The sequence below is a fragment of the Mustelus asterias genome, chromosome 6 (genome assembly GCF_964213995.1).
Source record: "Mustelus asterias chromosome 6, sMusAst1.hap1.1, whole genome shotgun sequence".
In the NCBI taxonomy this organism is placed as follows: Eukaryota; Metazoa; Chordata; class Chondrichthyes; order Carcharhiniformes; family Triakidae; genus Mustelus; species Mustelus asterias.
Window position 1 is genome coordinate 93,265,038 of NC_135806.1, and position 13,105 is coordinate 93,278,142.

Below are 13,105 nucleotides of genomic sequence, written 5' to 3' on the forward strand. Positions count from 1 at the left end.
TAGTTGTCCAAGGGCAGTTGAGTCAACCACATTGTTAGGCTCTGGAATCACATGTAGTTCAGACCGGGTAAGGACAGCAGATTTCCTTTCCTAAAGGACATTAGTGAATCAGATGGGTTTTTCTGACAAGTGACAATGGTTTCATGGTTGTCAGTAGACCCTTAATTACAAATATTTTTCATGGAATTCAAATTCCACCATCTGCCGTGGCAGAATTTGAACCCGAATCCCCAGAACATTAGTTGAGTTTCTGGATTAATAGTCCAGCGATAATACCACTAGGCCATCACCTCCCGCCTACCTTTACTCCACAAGTTGCTCGAAAAAGCATTTAGCATTTTCACTCCTCAATTGCTTAGCTCCAGTTTTCAGATAATTGCTTCGTGCTCACTTCAGCTCCGCCATTAGAGTCATAGAAGTTTACAGCATGGAAACAGGCCATTCGTTCCAATTTGTCCATGTCGCCCCTTTTTTTAACCACTTAGTCCCAATTGCCCGCGTTTGGCCCATATCCCTCTATACCCATCTTACCCATGTAACTGTCTAAATGCTTTTTTAAAAGATAAAATTGTACCCGCCTCTACTACTACCTCTAGCAGCTTGTTCCAAACACTCACCACCCTCTGTGGAAAAAATTGCCCCTCTGGATCCTTTTGTATCTCTCTCCTCTCACCTTAAACCTATGCCCTCTAGTTTTAGACTCCCCTACCTTTGGGAAAAGATATTGACTATCTAGCTGATCTATGTCCCTCATTATTTTATAGACTCGAGTTTTAAAACACTGATTTGACCATCACTCAATTATCTAACTGCAAAGGAATACAAGTCAGAATTCTGTAACAAGCCCTCATTACCTTAGCCTTTACTTGCTGGTATAATTCTACCGAATATGCACAGTGCCCCATCAATGACAAATATACCCTTCCTGAGATGCGGTGCTGAAACACAGAATGCATTACTGCAGATGGGGTTTGATCAAGGCTCCATTGAAGCATTTCAATTAAATTGCTTGCAGATTGAGGCCAATATTCCATCATCCTGTCAAATTACTTTTTGTACCTTTGTTCATTTGTGTGGGTAGATATTCAAATCCCTTTGCTCCCCCACAAATCCTGGACTCTCACCATGAATAAAGTGTTCACATTCACTTTTTTCCAGATCAAAAGTGGCCACACACTTCCTCATGTTGATCTCCATCTGCCATAATTTCACCCACTCAGTTATTTCCACTTTGGTACAACCTCCCCCAGGGGTGTTAATTGATCGAAAGGTTTGTAACTCTGCTGTTTATTTAATTAATGATATTTGCAGTTTTGCCATTGGCTCGAATTTACTGAGTCTTCTACCTTCATGTAATTTTGTTATAAGAAATACATATACATTAGAACATAGAACAGTACAGCACAGAACAGGCCCTTCGGCCCACGATGTTGTGCCGAGCTTTATCTGAAACCAAGATCAAGCTATCCCACTCCCTATCATCCTGGTGTGCTCCATGTGCCTATTCAATAACCGCTTAAATGTTCCTAAAGTATCTGACTCCACTATCACTGCAGGCAGTCCATTCCACACCCCAACCACTCTCTGCGTAAAGAACCTACCTCTGATATCCTTCCTGTATCTCCCACCACGAACCCTATAGTTATGCCCCCTTGTAATAGCTCCATCCACCCGAGGAAATAGTCTTTGAACGTTGTCTCTATCTATCCCCTTCATCATTTTATAAACCTCTATTAAGTCTCCCCTCAGCCTCCTCCGCTCCAGAGAGAACAGCCCTAGCTCCCTCAACCTTTCCTCATAAGACCTACCCTCCAAACCAGGCAGCATCCTGGTAAATCTCCTCTGCACTCTTTCCAGTGCTTCCACATCCTTCTTATAGTGAGGTGACCAGAACTGCACACAATATTCCAAATGTGGTCTCACCAAGGCCCTGTACAGTTGCAGCATAACCCCACGGCTCTTAAACTCCAACCCCCTGTTAATAAAAGCTAACACACTATAGGCCTTCTTCACAGCTCTATCCACTTGAGTGGCAACCTTTAGAGATCTGTGGATATGAACCCCAAGATCTCTCCGTTCCTCCACAGTCTTCAGAACCCTACCTTTGACCCTGTAATCCATATTTAAATTAGTCCTACCAAAATGAATCACCTCACATTTATCAGGGTTAAACTCCATTTGCCATTTTTCAGCCCAGCTTTGCATCCTATCTATGTCTCTTTGCAGCCTACAACAGCCCTCCACCTCATCCACTACTCCACCAATCTTGGTGTCATCAGCAAATTTACTGATCCACCCTTCAGCCCCCTCCTCGAAGTCATTAATAAAAATCACAAAGAGCAGAGGACCAAGCACTGATCCCTGCGGCTCTCCGCTAGCAACCTGCCTCCAATCCGAAAATTTTCCATCCACCACCACCCTCTGTCTTCGATCAGACAGCCAGTTACCTATCCAATCGGCCAACTTTCCCTCTATCCCACACCTCCTCACTTTCATCATAAGCCGACCATGGGGGGCCTTATCAAACGCCTTACTAAAATCCATGTATATGACATCAACTGCCCTACCTTCATCAACACACTTAGTTACCTCCTCAAAAAATTCTATCAAATTTGTGAGGCACGACTTGCCCTTCACGAATCCGTGCTGACTATCCCGGATTAATCCGCATCTTTCTAAATGGTCGTAAATCCCATCTCTAAGGACATTAGAATTATTTAAATGGTTTATTTATAAATTTGCTGTTCATGTATTTGAAATGACCATTGCAGACAGCCAGTATGTAATTTTTTTGCATTTCCATTACTTGCAATGACAGAGGGGCAAGAGGTGAAGCTGCCTAAGAATGCGGCACGAGTGGTGGCGACCCAGCCAGAGTGGCGGTGAGCCGGGAACCTTAGACTTCTTACTGTTTTTTGCACCATTTGTAACCTTTTCTTTGAATCTAATACTTGCTGAGTGAGCTATGGATGGGGTTTGTTGCCGATTCTTATTTTTCAAATGGAATGCGTTTTTGTTGGACTTTCCGAAGGTTTCTTTAAATATTTCCCAATATTCATTTACCTCCATACCGTTTAGGCTATTTCCCTAATGAACATTAGCTAATTCTTCCCTCTTACCTGTCAAGCAGACAATTATTCATCGTTTGCAATGGGAGTGTGCATCTTTCAAACTTCACATTGAATTCAGTTGTATTAGGATCACTACTTCCCATTATTTAAAAATTTAAATTCAATTCCAACCAAGGAATCAGCTCTTCCCTCCTAAACCCATCATTACAGCAGCATTATAATCCTTTTTAAATAAAATACGGATGGATCTTTGAGTCTTTGTTTTTCAATAGAGTGCATTTTTGTTGTATCGTTTCTTTAAACATTTTCTATCATCTATTTACCACGATACAAGTCAATTTATCCAACCAACTTTAACCAGTTCTCCCCTCATACCTACCTGTGTTATTAGCTTTGGTTAAGTTTAAAATTCTTGTTAGTGATTGTAATGTCGTTTTCAAATTGAACGTGGAATTCAATTGTACTATGAGCACTATTTCCCAGAGAATCTTTTACAATGATATTAGACATTAATCCTGCCTTATTGCACAATATTAGATCTAAAGTAGCTAGTTGGTTCAGTAACATATTGCTCCAGGAAACTATCATAAAAGCATCTTACATCATGTCCATCACTTTACACAGATAGACAGATGCCAATGATGGGGGTACAGCATAGTTTGCTTTCTGTCATAGAGATAATTCTGCATTACACTTGCAATATAATATTTCTTTGCATATTTAGTTACATATCCTGTAAGATGTCAACTTTATTTGTGCAGTAATAGGCAGTTGGCATTGTCCAAAAATGCACATTTAGAAGGTAAAAATATGCTTGGGTGAAATATCTTGGAAACGTCACAGTGATATAGTATAACTCAAAGATCCCAATCGTTCTAAAACTTTCAGACTACAATTTGGAATTGAACAGTCCAACTTATATTTTCATGTCACACTAACTCAGTATAAGATGTGTATGTAAGAGTTCATAAAATTATAGACAAACCAATTTCCGGAACTATCTATTCAGAAATGCCATCAAATAACTTACTTCTACCTCACAAAATGCACAGGTAATTTTGCATAACATTTCTTGGGCGGAATTCTCCAGCGGGTTCAATGGCAGTCGGTGGGAAAGAGAATTTGTGCGAAGTCCAAGAGTCAGTTTCACGCAGGCGTGAAGTTACCATGGGACCTTCCACTGGTGCTCGCTCATGGCAGGACAGGCAACTCGCTAAAGGCTAGCATGAAACTGATTTGCACCCTGCTAATGGGATGCAGATGAAGCACCGACCACCCATGTCCAATTCGCTGCGATGCCAACAGGAAAACACGCTGGTGCAAAAGATGTCTGGAACAATGCAGCTTTCAGATGCTGGGACTCACCTGAACAATACCCAAGGTTGCCTACAGAATTCAGGGTGGAGGCCGCCAGTAATCCTGGAACACCACAGCAGTGTGGGGGGAGCATCTACAGGAGGATCTTCCAAATTTGATGTCCTTGAGGAGATCCATTCTCAGCCTCAATGTTCCTGGGGATCCATCTTCCTTCTCAGGAGGTCTACCTTCAAAGGTGGGTCAGTGAAGTTGGGTGCCTTTGCAATATGGTGCCTGGATAGTATGGCGACTATGCACCGTCAGACCCGCCCTGCCACAGAAACGGTGCAAAACACCCGGTTGCATAATTAATGAGGTCATGGGCAGAAGATATGGCGTGTTTTCTCCGAGGCCTCCGCAGCGGGAAACACGCCATGTCCCCGGCTCCGCCACGGGACTTTGTCCCAGATGGGAGAATTCCATCCCTTGTTTGCGAATAAACAAATGCATTAATCCAAAATTCCAATAAAATTTATTAATCAGCCTCATAGGAGAAAGAAATGAAAAAGAATAGTACTTTAAACATGTTTTTCATTCTTTATAATAGATCTATCTTAATTATAAGCAAAAATATTGTGCAATCAAAAGGAGTTTAAAAGAATACAAACCAAACAGCTTCCATACATATAACACTAAATTTTAACAGCTAAAAGATACATGTGAAATTTTATAAAGCAACTGCAAATTGAAATTTATATAATTCATATATTTTTATTAAAATCTCAAAAAATAACTTGTAGGCTTCCAACTTCAGTTTTCACTCTAAACCATTAAATTCTTACAAACCACAAACATATAGTTAATGCTTTACACCTGAGAGATGAGCAATATCAATACAGTAGCAACATTTTGGGTACCTTTCCTTTGTTTTGCAACTTTATGAATATGGCTTCAATTTAAGGTGACACACAGATTGGGTAAACTATTTACTACGCATTTCTAGATTTTCCATGAAAAACAACTTTAACAATTAGAAAATAAATTTTGGAAATTTGCTCATGTTAATTATAAAGCAAAGAAAGTGTTCACTTGATGGTGAAAAAAGAACAGGAATAAAGGTCAATGCACAAACTATTTGTGCCATTGATGTACTTTTGTGGATTAATTTCTTGTAAATCAGTACCATTTGTGTGGGTGCTCTCATTTCCCTCAGACAGCTTATTGAGAACATGATTCTTTGCATTACTTGCAACCAGCTGGACTGGTCAGTTAACATCCCATTTATCATTTCTTAATCCACATTATTGTCAGTACCTGAGGTTAATAAATGAACTGAACATGAGGATTAGCTACATTCTTCACATACTATTTAGCGCATTCTCACTGTTCAAAGACAATGCCTAAAATCTATATTGTGCAAACAAATTTTGCATTTTTTGACAGAATTATTTTTTGTTAGGATATTCATTTCAGTACATTCTGATTGACGGAACAAAAGTAGCTATTGTTTAAATAAAAGACTATCCTGTTAAATTTTGATTGGTCTTGTACAATGCACAAACTCCAATTACACTTCAAACACAAATCTGCCAAATAGATATAGATGGCCTTCAGTAAAAAATAGCACTAATTCATTTGAATAAATCTGATGACAGCATACCTCATGGTAGCAAAGCTCAATAGGTCATCACAGAACCCAAAGATAAAAAAAAACTGGCATTGTAAACTCAGAGCTTCACAGTTTTTCATAATATATAGTCTATAGCATTTTTTAAAAATGTACATCAGTCAGTGGAGACTGCATGCAGCAGATGATGGAAAGCTAATTAAAATGTATAAAAACTAGGGCTGCCCCTTTATGATAACTGGGTTAAGTCAATTTGTTGTTTTGTGCGATTCTAGAATTTTCTTTTAAAAGTCATCTTGGTGACGACATTCTTTTCTGCCAAAACAGTGGCCTCAATAAGGATGTAGCAATTCAAGTTATATGGGTTCATGTAACGGGTATTTCTAATGCAGTCCGGGGAAATACACCATACACTATATATTATGATCGTTTTTGTGCTGTAGTCATGACCATGCTTTCCAAAGGACTGAGTGTCCACTTTGCAGTAGGCGTTATAATTATGGTAAGGGACAGCTTCAATATGCCACACAAAATACTGTACACCAAGTCTAATACCCAATGAAAAAAAACACCCTTTACTATCGAGCACATGGTAAAATAAAGTTAAATTGGTAAGCTGAACATTCTGTCTTTATGCTACATGGTACACATTCTTAACCTCCCCACTCACATGCTAAATGGGTAAAACCAAGAACTCACTCATGACCATTTTGCTTTTGTAAATACATTCACCCATCACCAGATTCCCAGAGTTTGGTCTGCAGCTCCTCATAATCACAATTAAAATTCAATGATTGAACAAACAGTAACAGTTACCCTGAGCTAACTACAACCCTCCAATAGTGCAAACTGATGTTATTGTGAGTGACAACTGACTTTATCCTGTTTTATACTACTGCAATTTAGCATCACTTAGCACATAGGTGTATTTAATTTATTGAAGAGAAAAGAGAGACCAAGTCCTATAGCCACACTTCCAGGTTTTTCAAATTTTTGTCCATCCATTGAATGTTCAGGCGAATTATCTCAAGCGCCTCTTGGACAGCCCGCAACTGCGAACCCTTGTCCATCAGTGAATCAAAAAATGTTTGAACCTGTAATTAAAAGAAATTAGTTGTTTTTTTAAAAAATGGGAAATAAAAAACAAATTCCTTGGTCAAAAGATAAACACAGGACAACTTTCTTTTTTGTGGCATTTGCTTGTGTTCACACCTTTTACTTAGATTTAGTACACAGAAGTTTCATAAACTGCTCTAAGTAGTTATCCATTGATAATCTCAAAACACAAGCATTAAGAGCAGGAACAGTCCATTTGGCTTATTGAGTCTACTTCACCATCCAATACAATCATGGCTGATCTTGGGCTTTAACTCAACTTTCCCAGCCCATTCGCCAACTCCCTTGATTCCATGAGAGGCCAAAAATCTATCTATCCCAGCCTTAAACATATTCAATAGTGAAGCATCCATAACCCTCTGGGATAGAGAATTCCAAAGGCTCACCACCCTTCGAGTAAAGTAAGTTCTCCTCATCTCAGTCCTAAAGGACGAGCTCCTTTTCCTGAGTCTGTGCCCCCACGTTTTAGATTCCCCGACTTGTGGAAACAATCTCAGTACCCACCCCGTCAGGCCCGTTCAGAATTTTGTAGGTTTCGATGAAATCACCTCTCGTTCTTCTAAACTCTAGAGAATATAGACCAAATTTACTCAGCCTCTCACAATAGGACAGCCCCCTTATATCAAGTGAACCCTTGCTGTACTAGCTCCAATGCAAGTATATCCTTTCTTGAACATGGAGAATAAAACTGTACATGGTACTCTAGATATGGTCTCACCAAAACCTTGTACAACTGCAGCAAGATTCTTTATTTCTGTATTCCGGTTCCCTTCTAATAAAGGCCAACATGCCATTTGCCTCTAATTGCTTGCTACACCTGTGTTAACTTCATGCTCCTTATATGAACACACTCTAGTCTCTTTGAACAACATTTTTAAGTTGCACAAAAAAAGTATTTTACTTCTATTATTACAATCAAAATGAATAACTTTCACATTTCCCCACATTATACTCCAACAGTGAAATTAAACAGATCCCCCGTGATAGCTTGAACGATCTCCATCTCCCATCTTGTTGCCCACTCACTTCACCCACCTATATCGCTTTGCAGCCTCTCGTGTCCTCCACGCAGCTTATCTTTCCGCCCAGCTTTGTATCATCAGTAAAGCCATTAATATAGATAGTAAATAGCTGAGTCTCCAGCACTGACCCATGCTCCACTCCACTATTCACTGCCTGCCAACTTGAAAAAGCCCTATTTATGCCCATTCTCGGCTTTCTGTCCATTAAGCAACCTTCCATCTATCTATTACCGCCAACTCCGTGAGCATTTATCTTGCCTATTAATCTTTTGCGTGGTACCTTATTGAAAGCCGTTTGAAAATCCAGGCATACAACAATTCACAAACTGTCTACTTAAGCTTACAAGAGATAAACGGATAGGAGGGAAAAGTCCACAAGTCATCACAGCACAGCCAATTGAATTCATACAACTTGTCTAAGAAATGCTTGTAATCCCTGTATAATTAAGATGACACTGACCTCAGACTCATGGTTCTTTGTTGAAAACTGTGATGTTGTTTTAACGATAATGACTTGAATAGGAAATGATCCAAGATGAAACCTAATAATGAGTTTGCAAAATTAAACATTTTTAAACAATAACATTACAGTATGTCCAATAGAAACATTACTTTTAACAAGTTTTGATCAATTTAAAAGAGCATGCCATTATGTAACATCTTTAACACAAGAAAACACAACATTTTAAGGTTCCATGAGAAAGACCACAAGGAAAAGATAAGTGCCGATGCAAATGAGAAGATATCAGAGGAGTGACCAAAGGTTTGGTTGGAGAGAGACTATAGGTCAATAAAGACTTGGACCACAGGTGAGCAGGACTAGGTGAGAAAGAATACAAGCAGCAGAGTTTAGCATGAGCTAAAGACATTGGAAGGAGGCTCTGGGAGAGTACTGCATTGAGTGCAGTTTGGAGATAACAAAAAAAAGTGGAAGGCCACTGCCACAGCTCAGGTAAAGGTGGGTAATGTTACAGAGCTGAAAGAAGGCAGCGTGGTGATGGAGAGATTTTAGGGTGAATAATACATAGATGGTGCTGACCTGATACAATGGCTGCAAAGGGAAATAGGATCAGTGCAAGCATGTGGAATTTGTGGACAATAAAACTTTGATCTTCCCAGGATTAACGGGGGTGGGGGACATCTTGCAGCTTATCCAGGGCTGGTTGTCAGACAAGCAATCAGAGAACAAGGCGTTGGAAGGGTCAAGAGAGGCTTGAAATAGAACTGAGTGTCCTCAAGTGTACCTATAGATCCTAATGTCATGGCTTTGATTTTAAATTCAAGTCTGGGCAGGGAGGACATGGAATGGGCAACCTAACTATTCCTTTTCCACTCGATCTGATCGACTGTATTTTTAAAATCAGTTGGTTATCAACATCACTCGAACTTGCTATGTGCCAGCTGCGTACACTCGACCCGCCTGTTCAGAGCTGTGTACAGTGTGTCATATTCTGACATTTACTACTGAAAAGCCTGTAACAGCCCCACCTACTGGTGTAATAGGTACTGCAGCTGAGTACGGAATTTTTACAATGGATCTTATGTCATTTAAGCACCGGCCAGAGTGGAGGAAATAATAGAACAAAACAAAACTATTCCCCAAATTCAAAATCATATGTACGAGAAATAAGAATTATTTCTAGCAAATATCATTTTGGGAACACAGTAAAGCATTCACAGTCCTCAGAGCATGTATTGCTTAAATCATTGTTTATTGTCTAGGCTATGCTTTTTAAAATAAAACAAGAAACAAAGTGTATCCATGCAAGCACTATCAAAAGGGTGACTATCTATATTGAAAAATGGTTTGACAGGCATTTTCCATGATAACCAAACAGTCCGACACAGTTTACACATAATTGCATTGCAACAGTGCCTAAAAAAACTCAGCTAGAGAGAGATGGGGAATTAAATGAGCTATATTATAATGGATAAAAACAGAAAAAAACATTCAATAAATTTAAATTTGGGTCCAACAGAATTCATCCTAAAATCAAAAGGAGATTGACTGAAGGGAGGGAGAGGGGAGGTTTCAGAGTGAGGGAGGAGATAATTGCTGATGCCCCAGAATCTTTATTTTAAGGTTCAATGGAGTGTGGCAGGGATACAAACTGGCCGATGTAATACCCACTTTTAAAAAGGGAGACAAAACAAATCCACGGCAGTTAACATTGGTGGTAGGGTATTTTTAAAAAATGCCTAAGAATGAAATGTTCACATATTTGGATAGAGAAAATAGTCAGATGTAGCTCTCAAAGATTTCAAAAGAAACCACCATACTTTCTAAACCTCCGAACTGTTTGAGGAGTTAACGGGCATCATCTCGGAATGGAAGCATCCCTGCTGTGAAGGAGCAGAGGGATTTGGGGCTACAGGATCACAGGGCATCACAGTTAGCACCTCAGGTTGATAAAGCCATTAAAAATTGTTTATTTTTTTTCCAAACCACAAGTTATAGAAAGCCAAGAGGTAATGATAGGTGTATAAAACGTTTCTTGTGCAACGCATAGCTTGTGGACTAATATGAAAATTTTCATGAAAGGATTGGATGGGTCCACAATTATGCACGTTTAAGGTAAATTTTATTGCAGCAAGCCACGAATGTACACACCAACTGAGAGATCAAGAAAAAACACGAGGAACCTACTTTTCAACTAGATCATCCCAGTTTTCCTTAACAAAATCCCAAGCAGGGAGGTATCCAGCTAGGGTTCTGCTGGCAGTGGCAAGGATGAAGGGTAGTTCCTGTGTCCTTATTATACTATGGTGCAAGCTCTCGTGCATTAACCTAGGAAATAAAGCATTAATACTATGTTTAGAGTCTGCAAACCAATACCTAAAATTAAGCAATACATATTATAGAGGAACAATCCAGAGATATACCAGGTTATTAAAACCAAAAGACAATTCAGAAATTCAAGCAAAACTTTTAGTCTAGAACTAATTTGTTTAGTTAAGAACTTGATTACTTAATTTTAAACATACTGGAGGAGATTTTCTTTGTGCAATTTGCAGAGAAATTCTAAACACTTTCTTTTACCTAAGCAGCTACAGTTTCTTTTCAAGAGTAACAGGGGAAATCCCCTTCCAAAACTATTTTCCTTCCCAATGACAAATGTGTGTACAACGATATGCAGGTCTCATCACAAATATTTTTCTAGAGAGCTGAGGATGTCATCCATTATTGCTGGTTTTACTGTGGGGAAAAAAAGCTATGCGTTGTTCTGTCCCTTCAAATGATTTTTATACTGTTTTATTTACTCAGTGAATACTATTATGATTCAGCATGCAGTAGTCAAGTTATACATTACTGAGGTTCATATTCATCCCATTCACTGACTCTGTCTACACTTCCCGCTGCTTCGACAAGCAGCCAGTATAATCAAGGACCCCACGCACCACAGACACTCTCTCTTCTATCTTCTTCCGTCGGGAAAAAGATACAAAAGTCTGAGATCGCGTACCAACCGACTCAAGAACAGCTTCTTCCCTGCTATCAGAATTTTGAATGGACTTACCCTGCATTAAGTTGATCTTTCTCGGCACCCTATGACTGTAACATTACATTCTGCACTCTCTCATTTCCTTCTCTATGAACAGTATGCTTTGTCTGTATAGCGCGCAAGAAACAATACTTTTCACTGTATATTAATACCTTGGACAATAATAAAATCAAATATTACTGGCCCTTACGGACAAAATTAATTCAGTATTTCTTAATCAAAACAGAAAGTGTTGGAAATACTGGAGGTCAATTACACGGAGAGAACTGTTAGGAATTTGGGAAGTTAACAAGATTAACAGCTGAACTTGAGATGAAAACAAATAGCAAGATTAGCAGGCGTCTCGAGAAATTGAGATGCAAATTGCCATATCAGAAAAACTGCTTACCCAGGGATCTGTGAGGTTACACAAATGATAACTGATAAATGCAAGGAATTTGAGTAATGTAGACAGTCAAATCCACAGGGTGGAATATCAAAGCGACTGAACAGTTTAACTGCTCAGTATAACCCTCACTAGGGAAGAGGGCTAGTTTTCCATCCAACAGTCAGATAAGCCATCTCCATCTAACCTTCAGAGGGGCCAGTTCCATCTGTGATCAGAGCTATGGAGGTCTGTTCCATCTAACATTTAAAGACATTGCAGATATTTTCCTCTAAAAGACACATTTCGTAACATCGCTGAACTAGGAAAAGACATTTTCCGAGACTTGGTCATCTAAGCTGTACTGTGGGGTACCTATTAACTGGATTTGGCTTACGGAGTTAATAAATTGGACGTGGTTTTGGAAAAGGGATTAAAACATACACACAGTGAGTGTGTGTATATTTTGGGAACAGGAGGCGATTTCAGATAAAACGGTGTGTTTAGTTATTAATAATCTTAAGTGTCATGGTGCGTATTATTCTTAAGTTGGCATGTGTTTTTATTTTCTTTTACTTTATTACTTGTTTTCACAACAACTGGACTCGTTCCTCACGGGGTTGTACATTATTCCTCACATTACTCCAAACACGAAGAACCAGTGTTTCAAGTTATCATGAGGTTTGAGACACTCTCGCAGAGAACATCAGCGGGATTCTTCAGAGAACAAAAGTAACATCCGTGCAGGTCTCTTATCAGAGTTGAAACACATTATAGACAAACAACATTTCAAAATGAACAGAACAGAAATGGAAAGGGGAGGGGGAAACACGTTGGCACGGTTTCCACCATGACCGATTCATAAATGGCTAGTAGGCATGAGCAGGTAAAGTTGATGTTCTACAAACCAGATGAGCTGTTGAGCATTGCTGCTTTTTGCCATGGCTCGGAGCATTTTGCTTTTCTCTGTCTCCGACTTTAAACTATTATATACTCGGAGTACGAATTCCCAGCCCTTGACTTCACACGCTCCAACACTGTAGATCGTTGTTGTGAGATCAGATGGTAAGCTGCAATAAGAAAGCCAGAATGATGCACATAAATAT

General features: G+C 39.3%; 1 protein-coding gene across 1 annotated transcript in view; it reads right to left on the reverse strand.

Annotated features, from left to right (window-relative positions):
- Nucleotides 1-4,882: 4,882 nt before the first annotated feature.
- The window catches only part of lnpep (leucyl/cystinyl aminopeptidase), a 98,546-nt gene continuing 90,323 nt past the window's right edge, over nt 4,883-13,105 (reverse strand). Inside the window, exons 15-18 of the mRNA XM_078214758.1 lie at nt 12,908-13,069; nt 10,780-10,920; nt 8,593-8,674; nt 4,883-7,088 (exon numbers count right to left, since the gene is read on the reverse strand). Coding sequence (XP_078070884.1) covers nt 6,957-7,088; nt 8,593-8,674; nt 10,780-10,920; nt 12,908-13,069 — 517 coding nt within the window. The 3' untranslated portion in view covers nt 4,883-6,956. The remainder of the gene's footprint in view (nt 7,089-8,592; nt 8,675-10,779; nt 10,921-12,907; nt 13,070-13,105) is intronic.